The sequence below is a fragment of the Anser brachyrhynchus genome (genome assembly GCF_964034855.1).
Source record: "Anser brachyrhynchus genome assembly, chromosome: 5".
Taxonomy (NCBI): domain Eukaryota; kingdom Metazoa; phylum Chordata; class Aves; order Anseriformes; family Anatidae; genus Anser; species Anser brachyrhynchus.
In genome coordinates, this window is record NC_137699.1 from 45206696 (window position 1) to 45225054 (window position 18359).

General features: G+C 40.8%; 1 protein-coding gene across 7 annotated transcripts in view; it reads left to right on the forward strand.

Moving 5' to 3' along the window:
- Positions 1 to 13067: 13067 nt before the first annotated feature.
- LOC308196005 (uncharacterized protein) overlaps positions 13068 to 18359 on the forward strand; it is a 30293-nt gene continuing 25001 nt past the window's right edge. For 3 of the 7 annotated variants that reach the window (XR_013952017.1, XR_013952018.1, XR_013952019.1), the window contains exon 1: positions 15410 to 15879. Coding sequence is in view for 1 of the 7 variants with exons in the window: in XM_080594359.1 (XP_080450485.1) it covers positions 13560 to 13616; positions 15778 to 15879 (159 nt within the window). In the remaining 6 variants the exon portion in view is untranslated. The other 4 variants (XR_013952016.1, XR_013952015.1, XM_080594359.1 and 1 more) reach the window with 4 other exon arrangements.

An 18359-nucleotide genomic window follows, 5' to 3' on the forward strand; every position in this document is an offset into this window, starting at 1 on the left:
AGGTACACACAACCATTGTGTGTCAGAGCTTGGAGCAGAGTTCCTTCCTGCTCAAACACTTTTAAATAACCCTTTCTGATTTATGTGATATGCTAGTGAGTAGGAGCAAATTTCTAATTCAAATACTGCTGAATTTGGTCAAAGTTTGGTTTTGGATTTGAGTCCCTGTCTGTCAGTCTTACTGGATAGAATGTCTTTTCGAAACATCCAAAGCATCTTCTGCAAAGCCTGTTGAATCCTATTGTGATCTTGTCAGACTTTACATAGTGATTGGTGGTGGAGCCAGAGCCTCATGTTGTAATCAAGTATTCTTGTTAAATGTTGCTGCCTGATGTAACTTTGTCAGGCAGCACTACGGTGATTCTTCCCCAGATCTAGTTTGTAACATAGCTGAGGATTTGGAGGGGAAAGAAGGATCTAAGTCCCATCAGTCATGAAGTACCTTCCAGGTTTCTGATGTTACCGGGGAAAGGCTAACTTACACAGCTATTCCTGAAGCTAAACAAATCGATCATTTCAGTATACACATCACAAACTCTTCTCATCCCTCTACATTATAAGCAGGATCTATATATTAAAATATGAGATTAAGCAACTTTTATCATGAATTTAATGAGCTTTAAAACTGGACTTACCTTGACTTTCCTGTAATTCAGTGGGAACTGAACTCACTTATGCCTGCGATGAAGTTAGTCCATTAATCAACTGACTGCTATAGCATTAGTCTTCTAAGGTGAAAAATATGATTCACATTTTATGGATAAGACCCTGGGAAAACAGATGTGATGATGTCACTTTTGTTATACTTGCACACATTTTTAAAGCTTTCCTTTACTCAGTATATTGGGTGGTTGGGATATCCCAGAAAACACAAGTCCAAACAACATATGCCTGATAGCATTTGCTGGAGACTAGATGATACTAAAAGCATTTTGGCCACACTTGTGGTGCTGTGCCCTAATTTATCATCCAGCTGGACGTGAACTGTCTCCGCGTCTGTGGCATAGGCAGCTGGTAACCTAGATAACCCAGAGAATAGATTAAGAAGAATATCACTTGGCAGGTGAGGTAGAAAACTCTGCTCTGTCTTCTAATGTACTTTCTTTAATCACAGGGCATCTCTGGCTACCTACCTGCTATGAGAGGGAAGTTAGAGAGTTTTAGAGTGTGTCACCATACCCCAGGAACATCAGAAGGGCTCAGTTTGGGTCTCATCCAGTGCAGTGTCTTCTCTGCATTCTTGAAAGGCAAGGTTGTGGCAGATGTTCTTTGCCTTTGAAAAGTGGGTCATTTAATTTGTTCTGCTGTTGGCTTCTGAGGGCAGGGGAATTACCACATCTGATCTGGTCTGGGTCTGTTTCATTCTCTGCTCTATTTCAGAGTCCCCAGATGGCTCAGGGGACTTTTCCATACCCAGCTGCAGACAGACAAGTGGTGTGTTCTTCCTATCCCTACCCTTCAGACTGATCTTTAGCTGCTAGCTTTGTAGTCATCCTCATCAAATAAATACTTAAACCATTCCTGCACTGTGTAAACCAGAATCCTGTTGAAATAATACCAAAGTCCTTTCAGAGCCAGGTCTCTGATATGCTTAGCATGGTGTCATCTGCCTGCCTCACAGGAGGCAAAACGTCTTGAGTGAGGTACGGAGTAAACTGGGAAGGGTGGGGGGGAATAGGGAGGAAAAAATGCAATCTGCAGCTTAGAAAAATCTAATTCTCTCAAGGTGGATTGAAGTCTGCAGAGCAGTTATCTTTCTGAGCGGCTCATAGCAACCAGCAGTGTATCCTTTAATAGCCTTGGTGAGATTGAAGTTTTGGTGATTGTAGTCACGTTGTTGGCCCTCATCCTCCTTTTCTAGGGCCTTTCAGCAGTGCCCCACATCAGAGCTGTTCTTTAGCTAGATGGGAGAATGAGTGGCCTGACAGCTTTGAAGGAAATGCTTAATAAAAATTGATGGATACAGCCCGAGAAGGTCCCCTTCCATTATTCTTGCTGGGAGTAAAGTTATTAAGCTTTGATGGAGTCATGCTCTCTGCTGAAGTATTTTTTGCCTGTGATACCGGAGTTTACTGGGTTTGAAGGGAGATGGAAGAGAGGGAGATAGAGAGAGGGAGGTTGTGAAGGGAATTTGGAAGCAAAATTTGTACTGTAATTGATGGGAGGTTAGGAAATACTAGCAAAAAGAAATGCTAGCAGACTTTAAGGTGGGGGTCTCTCCTTTCCCCATAGGTATCACAGATAAATATCTGCCCTATCAATTAAGTATCCACCTTTGAGGGAGATATTGCCTATGTTGTTTTTTCTTTGTAGGCAAAGCAGGAAATGGTTCTCTGAGTGAGAAGGAAATTACACAGGCAAGAGATCATTTTTACTGTTTAGTTCTGGTGCCAGCTCTCCTGTTGCAGATTACCTCCGCTGGGTGGTGGGGAGACCGCGGGGTGCAGAACAGGCACCAGGGCGCCTTTCCCTGCGGGCGTGTGGAGCCCAGAGGAACAGAGCCAGGGGCAGGTCTCAGGTGGACAGTAGACATGGCTGGGGCAGCCTGGCTCTCCAGCAAGCCTTCCTCCCCTCAACAAGCATCCTGTTCCAAGGCTGGCCTGCCCCTTGCAGCCCTTTAACAAGAGAATGAAGTAGCACTTATTTTGAATCCCCTGAAGTAGATTTCAGAGGATTGGATGCATGGCATCTCTATGGCCTGTCCCATCTCGGCTCTACCTATATACCTTTCTCCATTTGTGCCCCTCTTTTCTCAGTTTAACACTGAAAATAAAAATACATTCATACACTTTATGTCTTGAGCAGGAGCTATGTTAGAGTCCAGCAGCAACTCTCAGTGAGAGCAACCAGTTTAACCTTCCAGTTGGTCGGTCACATCTACCCCTGCAATTCAATCTGCCACACTGAATGCTGGATTTAATAATACAGTTCTTTAGCAAGCATTCTTCTCTAACGCTTTTGTTGTTCCCAGAATGCTAAAGGAGTCTGGTTTGTATTAGCAGTACTTCAGGAGATCTAACTAAATGTCAAAGTGAGGGTTTGCAGTATATGCTGTAACGTGAAAAAGCTTCATCGTCAGGTTTGAACATCACTTGGTCTGCCATAAAAGTACAAATTTACCTGACAATAAGTGGATGATTTGTTAGTAGTTATTAATAGGGCTGAGGTGGTCAGTAATTTCAGTAAAAAGAACAAGCTCTAGGCAAACAAAACCTCTCATCTGCATGGGCAGGAAGGTGTTCCCATCATCTTGTCAGCTGGGCAGTACTTAATAAAAAAAACTCTTTGGAGCTTATGTAGGGATGGATACATGCAAGACTAAGTCTCTTACTTCTTCCACTGAAACTCCTGCATTTTCAAAATCTGTATTTGCATTTTGCAAGTAAGTTTATTTTTATCCTATCTTGGCTTGTTTAAGTTTTGGTTTTCAAGATTGTCTTCTGTTTATTGTGATTACCTGAGCAGGGGTACTAGCTTACTCTCACAATGTCAGGCTCTTCAATACAGAGTAACATCCAAGGATAATGTGTTTCTTGTCAGTTAGGCTTAGGGGTTGGTAATATGAAAATTGGTCAGAAAGAAATGTCTTCTGATGAGTGCATGCATCTCAGTGTTTTCAGAATATGGGATTGTGCCCTGTAAACACACAGTTTTTTTCAAAGTTTTAACTTCTTGGCATCCTCAGCCTCCTGTGGAAGTGTATTCTGCCATCTGTATGCATGTTATATATGCATGTATATATAACTATTTCCCTTTTAATTTCCACCTTTCACAGTTTCACTGCACATCTCCCTGTTATGTAGTTTACGGAATGGAGAACAGAAATCTCTATCTCCCTTTACTAGTGCTGTTCCTTGTTTGATGTACTTTTATCATGTTCCCTGCTTTGTAGCCCCTTTTTAAGGCAATCAGTTGAAGCTGCTTCCATGTATCTATATGTGATCATTTCAAAGCTCTTGACCATTCTTTTCACCCTTCTGTGAACCTCTATTTCTGTGATATCATTCTTTGAGGTGGTAATACCAGAGGGCATACACAGCAACTGTATCACATTGCAGATCATAGTGACATTTGTACTCACCTGTTGTCAATATTTACCTGAAACCTCCCAGAATCATATTTAGATCTTTGGTCTTCATGTTACATTAGTATCTCATAATTATGTTGAGATTAAAGAGACACAGGTACTTACTCCTCCTTTTTGGGCCAGAATTACTAAGTTGAATGTTGAAACTAATCTTTGCGTAAATTTGCTTTTAATATGCTTGGGACTTTCACTGCCCTTTTGGAAAGACATGTTTCCCGTTAGGCATCTGCTTGCAGTTCTGATTCTAAATTTCGCTTTCTTCAGCTCATCTTACATTTTCCCATGTTCCTGCCCAGAAATCAGAGTGTGTATTGCATTTGGGGAATTTGAGCAGCAGCAAGCTGAAAGACTTTCCAAAAATCCTTTCAAGCTTTCTGCCTGCTTCTCTTTTAATGCAATGGAATTTAGAAAGCAAAGCAGAGATCTCTTGCTGAAGTGACAGCAGTTGCCAGGTTGGTAACAGACCAATTGTTAGAAAGCTCTGGTGACAGCAAAATATTAAAGGAAACCTTTAGAGCATGAGAACCACATACTGAATATTTCAAATTAATAAAGCTCTACACTTAAGTGCTGGGCAAAGGCAAACATTATCAATAAAACAAGAGCTGCTTGCTGAATCTCATGAGTACTGCAGTGGTAATAGCTTGAGGAAATTTCTCTTAGGCTCAGGTTGTTCACCCACGCTTTCGAATCAGGCACAATTGGACTTCTGCTCCTTCTGTCATCAGGTGCTTTGGATTGTCCATAATGTCTAGTGTACAGACATCTGAAAAACACTGGCTTTGCTTGCCTTTTTTTATTTTTTTCTTTTTCCCCTAAGTGTCTAAGAAAGGTAAGCAATAAACTTGCGCTTTGTCACTATTATTTCTTCCTCCCTTCCTTTGTAGTTAAATGAGAAGAAACTCTTTCAACAAATTCCATTACTCTTCATTTACAGAAGAGGATATGAAGAGGATATGTCTCATATATTAAAAGAAGAAGAGGATATGTCTCTTACTAAACATCCTACAGTGGGAGCTTCTTGTAACAAATAAAAGCATTTTTTTTCCTTTTCCTTGCAATTTTTATGAGCTAGTAAAGAAGAATTTGGCTGTAAAATGTTCTCCATCCCTTCAAGAAACAAATTCTGAAGAGTTTCTGGAACTGTTTTTAAATGTTGTATTTTGAAAGAAATGTAAACTGACTGCTTATCTTTAGCTGTATGGTATAAATTTATGGGCTTGGTTTTCTGTATTTGTTTCCTGTGAAAAATTCCTGAAGCATATGTATGCTCCCATGGACTGATTTGGGAATCCTTTAAAAACAGTGTTAATGTGTACAGAGAGGGCAGGCATACAAAGAAGGCTTTGGTTGTTAAGGTGAGAGAAGAAGTGATTACTATCTTCATCTCTCAGTGAGACCATTTGCTTGCAGAGAACAGTATATTTGTTTAAATAAATGAGGATGAAATGAGTCTGCCTGATACTGCTTTACGTGTAAATTTCTGCTGTGCACTGTCTCAGAGGAACTGCCTCTGAAGTGAAGATTTGGGTAGGGCTTATTTTGTCTCTGTGTCATCTTGAATGCCCTTGATGTTGATGGATCTGGTACTTTGGGCATTGCAAGAGTTGCCTGCTTGATTGGAGTGTGATTCATTAGCCTGAAGCTGAAGTGTGGCCATGGTTGAATTTGGATATTCCCAGCAGGAATTGGATACATGATTACTATTTGTGAAGAGGGGAGGTCTGGTATGTGCCTGATCTTAAAAATGGACTTCCAGGACTCCCTGTCCACTTAGTCATTCAAGTGACAGGATTCCAGCTTGCAGGGTTACAAATCCAACAAAAACCAGCTGATCACCTTGAGCCACTACTTAGTCCTATAAAACACTCCCACTCCAAAAAGCTAAGTGGTGGACACTAGGGGCCGGCATGTACATTGGCCTGAAATGCTGAAAATCCTTTTTAGGAGATGTATTCGGGGCATCCTTAGGCAGTATTCTCAGTGACTTCTGTTGCACTTTTGCTGTATTAGGAATGATAGGACTGGGTTTCAGCTGTATTTTGAGGGAGTTTGCTGAGAGACTTGAGGTGGCTCTGCTAGCACGGATCTTTTCTTTGTGGAAACCACAGTTTGGGTACTTATGTGTGTCATGGGAGAAGAGTCTGGCGCTGTCCACACCATGTTGAGCAGATATGCAGTATTGCAACATTAGCAAGGCCTGGATGCAGATGTGAGCTGGGGCTGATGTGAGGGACCGAGGAAAAATTGGAATAGCCTGCATGTGGCAGGTCAGAGGCAAGCACTTTGGAAAAACCATATGAGGCAAAGCTTGGATAACACTTGCCCGGATTAATGTTGGATCTAAGGCAGTCACTTACTTTCTAGAGAACTGCATTACTTTATTTTAATAATAATAAAAAAAAAAAAAAAGTGGTCCCTCTTGTGGTATGGTAGCTACTGTAGTAGAAATGCGTTCGTTCAGTACTGAAGGCATGTTTAAACTCCCTTTGGCTTCACTGAAAAAAGACTTTGCAACAGTACAGAAACAGGTGGAAGGAATATTCTGGAACTCCATTTATTCTCTCGAGTTCGGTGGTGGTTGTCTACTACATGAGACAGCGCTAGTGGATGCTTCCCTCCCTCCTCCCAGCACGCCCTCTGGTAATTCTGTAACAAGGGGAATTTAAAACATGGTACACAGGATTCAGAGAGACACCCTTTAACCAAAGCATTCATCCTTAGCAAAAAGGAAAAAGGCACAACTTGTAAATCCCTGGAGGAGAAAAGAGGGGAAAATACTGGAAGGGAAGGAAGAAAAAAGCACTGCCTGGTCAAAACATGGGAGCTGTCAATGTCCATTAGCCTACAGCACAAGAAAGCTTGGCATCATTAGTCCTTAGTAACGTCTGCGGCTCAGTTACATTTGTTTAACTAAGAGGGAGTCCAGCTAACAGAGATGTAGCTGGAGAGCGATGGTTCCAAGTAATTCAGACGTGGCTCTCTTCTGTGACACATTATCAATACTCTGTGGCAGTCGTTTTTCCGTGGGTTTGACAGACGAGCAGCACAGCGCGCTGGGCCAGGCTGGGCCTTTGCACACAGGCAGCGTAACCGGGGCAGTCTGTGCGGGTGTGCACAGAGCTGGGGCCGCCCCAGGGAGCTTCCCCTCCTGCGGGCCCTCGGCCTGGCACACGGAGCTGCCTGCTTCTTTCTTCTGGTGGTGCCGGAGTGTGCAGCCAGCACCAGCGGCGGTACTTCTCTGTGCAGGTTTGTCTACGAGCATCTAGGATACGGCGGGGAGGAGCTTCATCCGCAGCAGGGAGGAATACATTTCTACATCAACGTTTTCTTCAGAAAGGAATTGGAGAAGTTCCAGTGACCATTGTGGGCTTAGAACTGTTCTACTACATCTTTATCTCCCATGTTACTTTTCAGAAAAGGGAACAAGCCCCAGTGTGGTAGCTTTGTGTATCGGTTTCCAAATAAAGGATAAATTGCTGGTGTTCAGGAAGGGACTAAAACTTTGAAGCCAACATCAGTTGTTTCATTTGCAGTATTTTCTGAACACTACTGAGGACCCGAGGGGAAACTTTGGGTAGTACTTTATGACAAACAAATCTGATATTAAGGATAGGACCTCACGATGGAGCTTTCAGTAGGCCGCTGTTCTCCGCTTGTGAGCGTGGGGACTCTTGGCATTAACTGAAGGACAGAACTGCCACCTGGCTGGAGGGGAACAGGAGCTGGGCGCTGGAACAGCAGTGGCTGCAGGGACAAGCAGTGGGAGGCTGTCACGTAGCGCCCCACCGCGAGCCACAGCACCAGGTACCAGCAGCACAGAGAGGCCTCTCCTGCAGCTCCATGGTCACTTCCCACAGGAAAGGAAGGGATAGACTTGCTCCACGCAGATTTTCCAGTCATAGGTGATTGTTTTTTATTTCTTCCTCCCCTGTAAATTCCTAGAGGTGATTTTAACTATAAGATGTTGACGAAATTTTAATGTAGTAAAATGTTGCAGGACACCACAAGTGTTTTTTTTTTTTTTTTCTGACAAATGGAATACAGTACTTTTTCTTTTTTTTTTTTTTTTCAAGTGATTAAACTTCATATACCAAGTGATTAAAGTTAGTTTAACGGGCTATCTTTAGAACTCCTTTTTAAACTTTTCCAGTAAATCTCTCATTTACTCATTTACTTTCTGCTGAGCAGTTAGTTAGTGCCTCATTAAAGTCTGGAGTAGATCAACCCACGTGTTATATAGCAGGTTACCAACTGTTAATATCTTAGTAATTGCTGCCAACTTGGCTAACCAAAATCTGTGATCTCTAGTTGAAATCTGATGTTGCTTAGTAGCTTCATTTAGCAATATTTCTGACTTCAGTGTCTTCGTCACATTTCAGCATGTAACCCTACAAGGATGCACACAGGAGGATGTAAATATCAGTTTATGGTAAGACGACTGAGAAAAAAGGGAGGGAGTTATAAACTGTGAAAAAGTAGAAATGGGCATGGGCAATAAAACAGTGAGGAAGCTTACCAAGTGGCAGTCCCAGAGCTGGCTAGGACTTATCCATATCCGTGCAATACTGCAAGCCTGAAATGTCATTATTCACAGGGAGTTCTGGAGTATAATCCATCATCATTCAAAACAGACCAGCCATTCTCTGAAAGCTATTTAGGTCATGAGATGTCACCGCACCTGACCATAAAATCCATCATGCTGGGGAAACCAATGGCCAGTGCTTGGCATTGTGAAACACTGTGAGGCAGAAGCTGTATTTATCTTTGTTAGAATTGACAGATCGCCCCTGTAGTTTCAGGTAAGCCCACGCTGACAGATCAGCACAATGTATTACAGTCCATCAGGGTGATCTCCTTTGGAAGAGACCAGCTGCAACTATAGCTTGCAGATTTCTGGTTTTGTCGGTGGATTTGAGACACTGAGAAAGTATATAAGAAAGGCCCCTTTTGAAATGCTAAACAGCTCTATTCTTTAATCCTAGCAATTGTCTCCAGTGCTGGATTGTTCCCTCCCCCAACCCTCATATATATATATTTTTTCTTGAGTCTGCAAAGGAATTTTATGCTGGTGAAAGTCTTCAGCCTGACAGCTTTGCTTCCCTTTATGCAGTAATGCAGCACAGCCTACAGCAGTGCAATCTACATCACGCCTTCAGGGTCCCCAGAAGACTGAATAGTAAGTTCAGTGTCTGTAACTCATTCATTCCTTGGAGAGTCTTTAGAGCTCACCAGACTTCCAGCAAAAATCATTGCCTCTATGAAGAGGATGCTTGTCCATCAGCATTGCATAAACTTTACATCTGCTGCAGTATGTGTCAGACCAGAGCTGACTTAATGCAGCAGACTGACAGAGAAATCTTTGCTACACAAATGAAATAAAGAAATATTGCTTTCCTACACTAAGATTTGGCTCTTACTGATAATTATTTCTGAGGCAAAAGATGGAGCTTTCTTTCCTTTGACCTCATTGTATTACATAATTAAAAAATTACTAGGTAGTAGTAGTGGTCGATAGTGAATGCCAGAGGACTGTGTGAGCAGGCAAAACCTAGAGTATACTCCTAAGTATGGCAGAAACTACGGAGTCAGCCTGAGGCAGGCACCTGCTGTAGAAAACTTCATTCCAAGCAGTCTGAAGTTTGACAAGGTTTTTATACTGAAAAATGAATTTTACAGGAATGATTAGGCAACCTTCCTGTTGTTAGCAGTTATCAGCTCTACTTAAAATTGCAGTCTGATCCAAAAATATATGTCTGGATTTTTTTGTGACCTGCCGTACCTTATTCTTTTAGATCTTATTCTTGTGACAAGGTGCTGTTACTGTGATAGAAGCAGGACCTTAAAAGACCTTAACAGACCCTAAAAGTTGCCCAGTAAATAATAATGAGCTTGTCACTGGCAGTATTGCTAGAGGAAAGTACTCCACTAAACTGAAATAGCCCAATATGCTTCAAACTTCCTACCAGGATAGCTTATAGCCAGCTGCTCACCACCCACTTAAGTGCTGGCACAAACATTGCTGCTGCTTGAAGCATATGGTGCCACTGATGGGGGGCAAGAGCAAGCTTCTGAAACCTTGTGTTTAGGAGATCTGGTACATGTGCTTGAGGAAAAGCCCTCTAAGAAGTGAATGAGTTTTACTTTTCATCCTGGTGCTGTTTATCATATTGCCTTATCTAAGACATGAGAGGCACAATAAAAGTAATGCAACTCCAGTGCCTTCCCCAGTGCTGTGCCCAAGTGTAGCCTTATGGCTTAACAGCAGACCAGGCTTCCATGTCCTGGTGTGCCACCACCTTGCTGTGTAAATGTGGATCAAGCTGTTTCACTTCTTGTGGCTTTAGTTCATTTTTTTTCACCTGTAAACAATGACTGAACTAACGGAGATGCTGTGAAATATTGCGTATTGATATTTATTGCATATTGATATTTATTGTGTATTGATATTTATGATCTTTGATTGTTCAATTAAATGCCTTGCAAAACTCATCTTTTTCTGGTAGATGGCTTCAGATATGATTAAGCCGAAGTTTGAAGTAGGACACGTAAAAGTTTTCATCAGAGTTGAGGTTGTTTAAATTTTGATTAATTTGACCTCTTGGTAAGTAAGTACAAAGCAATACTATTCTCCGTCTGTTGCACTGAACTGAACAGATAGTGAAAATTTAATAGGGATGGAATCAACGAACGGATGATGGAGAGAGTTCTCTTTTCAGCAGTGTTTATTTTAATTCTCTCCCTTTCCTTATTTATCTTACAGATTTTGATGAACAATCAGCTAATTCCTGGCATGTTTACTGAATTCTCTTTCAATTTTCTTTTGTAAAGATGGAACTACAATGTTATCAGTAGATGTATATAATTTTTCTTGCAAATAGAGAAAAACAGAAATGCTCCTCAAAAATTTTGAAACACTCTTTAATCAGTGATGGGAAATGGCAGTTTCATAATACCCGGTAACAGATCTGAGTCTGGATCAGTTAGGTAGCAGCTGCAAGTGAAAGCTTCCAACATGTTTTTAATGATATATGTGAAAGGAGTCACTGGATTTTTTTTTAATAGGATATGAATACATTAGAAATACTGCCTGTTACAGTAAATGAGCGGTGTAGTAACTTTTCTTTTATGTTTCAGTAAGATTGAAAGCACTAATATAGTTAGTGATGCACAAAGGCTTTCTCTCAAAGAGCAAACTTAAGTGATAATAGCAACTATGTAGTTGTCCCAGTAGACTTTGATAATTTCCCCAAAGTGATTTCACCATCTACTGTAGATGTAGCCCTAGTGGGATGTGCACCCTTGTGGTAGGTAGCATTGTTCTGATTTGCAGACCAACTAATGTTTGTAGTTGTGGAACTGGGACTGCCCCATGGAAACTAAACTTTTCCCACAGAGATGGATTTTCCATCAGCTGGGAAGAACCGAAAGAATTCTGTCTCTCTATTTTTGTAGACATGTCAAACTCAGAGGACTAAACTATACCCACACCTAACATTAGCTCATTTAGCTTTTTATATCTTTCATGTATTTTCAGAATAAAGCCTTTTCTTTATGCTGCTTTTACTTGAATTCCTTTACTAGGGAGTCTGTGCATCTCATTCAAGCCAAAGGCAGTCTGTAGAAAGGCTCCCAGTGAATTTAACAGGATCAAAATGGAAGAAGACATATAATAATTTATGAAGAATATTAGATGTGCCAGTAAATCCCTGAAAGTCAACACGGCTTCATGGTTAATAATAAATGTTGCTGGTGTATTTCATTAATGCTGTGACCTACGCGTTGTTCTTGGAGCCTTAAGCTCAAAGAGGACAAGGGAAAGAAATTAAAAGAGTGTTCTCGTACCAGTTTGGGATTGATTTGTATTGCTACTTTCCATGTTGCAGTATTCTTAGTATTCATATTAATCTAGAAGATATTCAATGACTAGATAAGGTGGTGGATGTAATTATATGGTTTTTATCTGTACTTCAGCCAACCGTGATGAAAATATCGATCTGTTTATTTCTTATTCTTTGGATTAAGGTTACTCTTAAGAATGACTGCTGGAATAATTTACTGTAGTCATAACTTGTGTATGCAATGGGTATAGTGCAGCTAACTGGAAATGTGTTAAATAATTTACTAGAGCTAATAGTAATAAAGACTGAAGAATCGTTAATATGTCATCTTTGGTTGCATAAAACCTCTTGTCACTAAGGGACCTAGAAAGTTGCAGCTGTTCTTTGTTACTTCCCCACGTACATTCTTAACCTCATCAGTTTTCTCTCATGTAGATATTTAAGCACTTTGCAAATAATTCATTACACCATTCCTTCTTTTACAGTTACAGTTTGGTCACTTTGTATTATTGAAATGACACTTGATTACATGCATATATAGTTCTGTAAGATACTTACATAATAAAAGTTACTTCAAAAATATTTCAGCAGAAGGTAAAGTCTCTTAATATACCTTCAGTATATGATATCCAATAGTTAAAGACAATACAGCTCTACGATGTTGTGAAATCTCCCTGTGACTTATTAATGCTGCCTGATCACTTTGTCTCAGTTCATTACCATGAGAAATTTAGCCCTTTCAGCTACCACTCCTCATTATGACATTTTTAGGCTTATTTATCTCAACTCTGCTTTGCTTATTTTGCAAGTTACAGTGAGTGATTTAATAAATTACATCACTGTTGTAGAAACCTGATACCATGAATCTTTATTATTGGTGGTGGTGTTTGATTTATATTCTTAAAACATAACAATGGGACAATGGCTTAGTCATCTCTAGAATGTTTACTGCTTCCTATAACATAGCAATTTCTATGGCAAGACCTGGAAAAGGTGGATGCCAGAGCAATCAGAGTGATGCCTTCAGATACAATAGTGCCAGCTGAACATAATAATGCACCTGAATCAGATATTGCATATGAGTCTCATCAGCTGTTATTTAACAAATTTAAAATGGAGGAATACAGTGCAGGCTGAAGGTTATAATTCAGAAAGAAGATTAATAGCAACGTATATGATAGATACCCAGAAATGTGATTAAGTAATGGCTTTTTTTTTTTCCTCATACAGAAAGGAACTAGAAATCAGGGAAATTTGAAAGAAAGTAAGTGGAATGCAACAACTTTTCTAATAATCTGTAGTGGGGATTGTTACATCTTCTTTCAAAGCATTTGGAAGTGTCCATGGATATTCTTGGCATTAGCAGAATTTAATGCTTAAGCATGTTGACAAGCAATGTGAGTAAACTGAAATAATTCAAAGGAGATACAAAGTGCACTGAAATCTTTAAGAATCTCAGATGGTTTTAGAGAAGGACTAGTTTAGGCAGAGAACTGAAAACTGAAGGTGCCTTTCTGGAGGTTTGACTGAAGATTGGAACTGTAGCCTCTAATGGAAAACTTAAACTTTATCTAAGAAAAAAAAAAGACTTGAGTCCTAATCATTTCCCATAACATTTTTTACTCGTCTATATGCTTAGTCAGTGTCATCATCATTCTTTTCTGTCTGCAGTTAATATCCTGAAGGAGGTGAGAAACCTTTATCTAAACATTATTATTGTAATTTTTAAGAAACTGCTTTAGAATATTACCCCCAGTGTTAATGTAGTCTATTATACTTGTAACTAATATCCAGTGTGAATCAAAGGGATGATGTTGCAAGCTTATGAAATATTGCTTAGTTTATAGGGTATGCCAGATATCAGCAAAATTGTTCTGCAAGAAGCTTAGTTCTTCACTTACATGGAGAAATATAAAAGAGCTAACAGAGAATGGATTTATTGTACAGGCAGTGCATAAGAATAACCGTACTAGGTCAAATCAACGAATCACCTGTCTCAAGTCTGTTTTGACAAGATCCATCAGCACTTGTCCAGAAAAATGTGCAAGGACAAAAGAAATTGCCCCCAAATACTCACCTAGCTTTCAGCACTTTAAAGGTTTTGAATCTTTCAGTGGATTAGTCTTCCAAAAATATGTTCAGAAACTTGCTTTTCTGAAGCTACCTACATCTATTTAGTTAGTTAATTAGTTAGTTTGTTTTCTGCAGGCTTATAAAATAAAATTGAGGACTTGATTAGGTATCTGGCAAACAAAATGGTGGGCAGAAAAAAAGGGTGAGCTGGAGATCTTGATCGAAGGAGAGACAGAATTGTTGATACTGCATTTGGGAGTTTGAAGTGGGAGGCAGGCTATTTAGGGAGACTGAACGCTGGAATAGTGCCTTTCCCTGTGTGCTGCCTTTTCAGAGGCAGTGCACCAGCTGAGCTGCTGAAAAGCTGAGCAGGCTACCTGGTAGGAAGCAAGAAGGGAGGTTTCAAAGCTGGAAATGACAAGAAAGGTCCTGTCAGAACTTCTTCAAAAACTGAACTCTTTGTATCATGTCTTCAAAGGACCAGGAACAGACTGACGGGTGACAAACAGAACAAACAAACAAAAAACAACATCAAAGCAAACAAACAAGAAAAAACAGTGTGGGTATTTTTCTGGGTCTGCATTTTTTTTTTATGATCTTTAAATGCCCCAAAATGCACTCATGAAATCTTGTACTTTCTGTCTCAGCTGAGCCAGGGCTTTCAGGGTAGCCAGCTCTGGAACATACCTTTCCAAACTCATCATTGTTGTTGGCAGTCAGTAAATCCAGCGTGCCATCTCTTTGAGTCAGAGACTTTGCTTCCTGGGCCATGGTGATTTTTGTTATGTTCTCCATGTCCTCACTCAGACAACATGCACCGAACAGCAGCAAAGTCCCTGTCAAAAAGGTGGCGTATTGCCTTCAGTGGAGTAGAGCACATTTCAGCAGTAAAGATCCTGTTTTCATGTAAATATTCTTCATTTAGAAAGTGGAACACACACACAGAATGCAGAAATAGTATGTTATGGGAAGCTTTTATTTATTTATTTTTATTTTTTGTAGGGGAAATGTTTTTATGAGACCCTGAGGCACTTCTAGCTCTTCAAATTGTTATTAACCAGCAAGACCCTTTTACTTTCATATGCAGAAGTAAAGAGCTGTGTAGTTGTTTTTTTTTTTTCTCCTATTATTTATTTTATTTTTAAACAAAGCAACCTAGAGAGATAAAGATTTGTTTCCTTCCTTTAGAGACCAATGGTTGTTTTCTACTCAGGTCACGCCAGAGATTGAGGGTAAAAAGAAAAAAAAAAGAATTTTTAATAGTGCTGAATTGACTATTTTTGTTCATTTTACAGTATCATGCTTCTCTGACATGTTTACTTTACAAATGCTTCAGCTCATGGCCATGACTTATTTTGAATGGTAAAGTATATAATTAATGTCAAGGTGAAAGGCGATTATGCTTGTGAACACTCCTCTATGCCCTCCAGAAACCACTTATGAAGCCAATTTAGGTCACACATGGTTCAGTCTCTCGGAAATCTTTCTTAGTAAAGCCCCGAGGCACTCTCTTTTACTGAGCAATTAACAGAAAGCCAGCTCCTTGTGCTATTGTGGGGAAATGATAATTTGTGGAGAAGGGGGAAGGACTGTCTAAGACACACAAATGTTTCTTCATATAGCTCTCTTGAAAGCTGAAAATGCAATTTAAATGGGCAGTTAAGGTAGAGAGCAACAAACGTCCAAAATGCCAGAATGAAAGTGCTTATTTGTTAAATACAGTATTTTGAGGCTTTCCATCACCTTCTGTTAAATTTTTCCTGGCTATTTGAACAGATGTTTCTGAAAAAACCCCCTCGGCAAGCCACGCTGCAAAGGAATAGTTCCCAGATCTTGGCATATCTGGATGTACTGCTGCACCCTGAAACCTCTGTGCAGGTATGTGCTGACAAGCTTAGAACAGCAAAATGGCAATGAGCATTAGACTCAGTTTTGCAGTTGTCATTTTTCAAAAGCCAGTTTGAGTCACCCTAATGATACGGTAGTTAGTTACTAAAACTTGGTTCTTGCCAGTGTAAACAGAAACAAGCTATATATGATAAGACTGTGCAATATCTGTGTGTAATAACCATGTCTTATCATGTGGTACTGGAGCATTTGTTATCAACTAAATACATTTGGATTTCAGCTTGGGTTTCTCAAGCTGGCCAGAGCGGACTTTTCCATGAAACATCTGCATGGTGTTTCTGCCAAAATGTGGATTTGTCAGTTATTAGCTGCTGAAGACTCTGGACAAAGAAAATTCCTAGTAGTACGCTTATTAGTCAGAATCAATTATATTAGTCTCATAATCAGACACAACTGAGTAAGTACCCCGCTTTTTAAACTCTTCAAGATGCAGATAAGTGCTGTGACTGAGCCAAGGCCTGATTGTTCACATTTAGTCATGGTACTGGTGTAGTCAGCGTTCATGAGGAAAGAAACAAAGATTTACTGTAGTTGTGGGATTAATTATATTTCTGCTGTTTATTATGGTATCAATTTGTATGACAATTTCATTTGTGTATAGGTATGTAAACCTATTCACACAAGATGACCAAAGCTTGCAGTCGAATGGGAGTTTGAAAGTCTGTGGTTACTCTTGTATTATACACAGAGTTTAATTCGCTGAGGTTGTCGGGTACAAGGCAAAGCTGTTGCAACAGTGCCTAATGTCAGAAGGGAATACAATTCACTGTACTGATGTGATCAGAAGGACTGCAAAATAATTTGTGATTTATTTTTATTTATTAAAAAATAGGAATCCATTGGCCATGTAGAACAAAAGACAGAGTTAAATACCCTCTACTAGAAGGCAGAAAACAGGGGTTGATTACTGTGAGCTGTTCCCTTTGGGCTTATCATTTACCTCTTGTGTCCCTCCCGAGCTCTCCTCTGAACACACAGCAGCAGTGGATGTCAGGCTGGGGCTCAGCAGGAGCCTTCACCCTGTCATGAAGTTGAGAAGCAGAAGCGGAGAGCTCTGGCGTCCTCCTGCACTGACTCCTCTAGCTGATCCCTGGTGCCAGCTCCCTTTGGCCTCTCTGCAGCAAAAAGGGGGCAGTGCTGGCCTCCCTCCCAGCGCGGCCGGAGGACTGTAACACATAGTACCTGTCATTGCTAGGTGCAGGTGGGCAGGTGACGTGGCTTTAGACTGTCTGAACTACTTTCTCTACGCAGCAGCTGCTCTGAAGTTCGGATGGTCAGTCTCACAGCCTGTGGCATAAGCAAGGTGGGAAAGTAAGGGTTGATTCATGAGATGCCAAGCTGGTAGTTTTCAGTGCAGTCTCCAGCTAGAAATACTGCCTGCGAAGCTTCCTTCTGCTAGTGGTGCAGAGGAGGTACCTAGATACAATAATATTGGATTGAAGGGTATTCATTAGTATCCTCTCACTGTTGATAATTGTCTTGTTAGGGGCCTCTTCACAATCAGAGGAACAGGGGAAGTGAAATTCCTCTTTCCATGGCACCTAATGTCCCCTTTAACTTAAGCCTCTTAAATATCTACCTATACTCTAACATCTTCCATACCACATTGCCCCAAGTACAGTTTACTTCTCTGGTGTTTGATCTCACGCTTCAGCACTGACTGGCTCTCTGATCCGTTTCCTCTGCAACCATCTCTGCTGCCTGCTACATTCTGCTTGTTACATCTAACACCCTCCCTCCCCCTTTTGCTTCTGAGCTCTCTCCTTATGCAAAACCCTTCTCTGAACTATTTTTGTGGCGCTGACAGGAAACGAACGAACAGTAATGAGGCAGTTAGATGGAGCTGACAGTTCAATTATTTATTTTTAAAGAACGCATATATTAAGACATTAAAACTGGATGGGCCAGATCCTCATCTGCTACTGCTCTTTTGTGCTGAGAGTACCTCTGAATTGTGCCGGAGGAATCTCTCTTAATATGTGCTTTTTGAAATAATGTTGATTTTTCTGGGTCTTCTAGCTTCTGCTGGTAAGATATTTTCTGGGTGCTGTTTCAACGTGAGTGATAATGAAGAAATCCTGTTGGCATCGATTCTGACCGCAGCACGGAGGGGGCTGCCCCAGCTGGTGCCTGCAGCACTCAGCAGGGCGGTGCTGCCTGCTGTGCTGGGGCACCGTGCAGCACAGCAAGAGCGATTGGCCTGACTGCTCCTGCAACAGCAGCAAGTGGAGCCAATACCAAGGGTGTATGCAGCTTCTGGCTAGTGACGAAAAGTCAGCAGGCCGCTTGGTGTTGAAGTAGCGTGTCCCGGGCATGTTGTTCTGCCACTCCGAGCCCTTAACCAATTCACTGTGCTCCTCTGCAGAGTGTATTCTCCATGAAAGAGTCCTCTCTGCAGTGGAGATCATGCTAGTAATCTATCATTCAAAAGTTTTAATAGCAACAGAGTG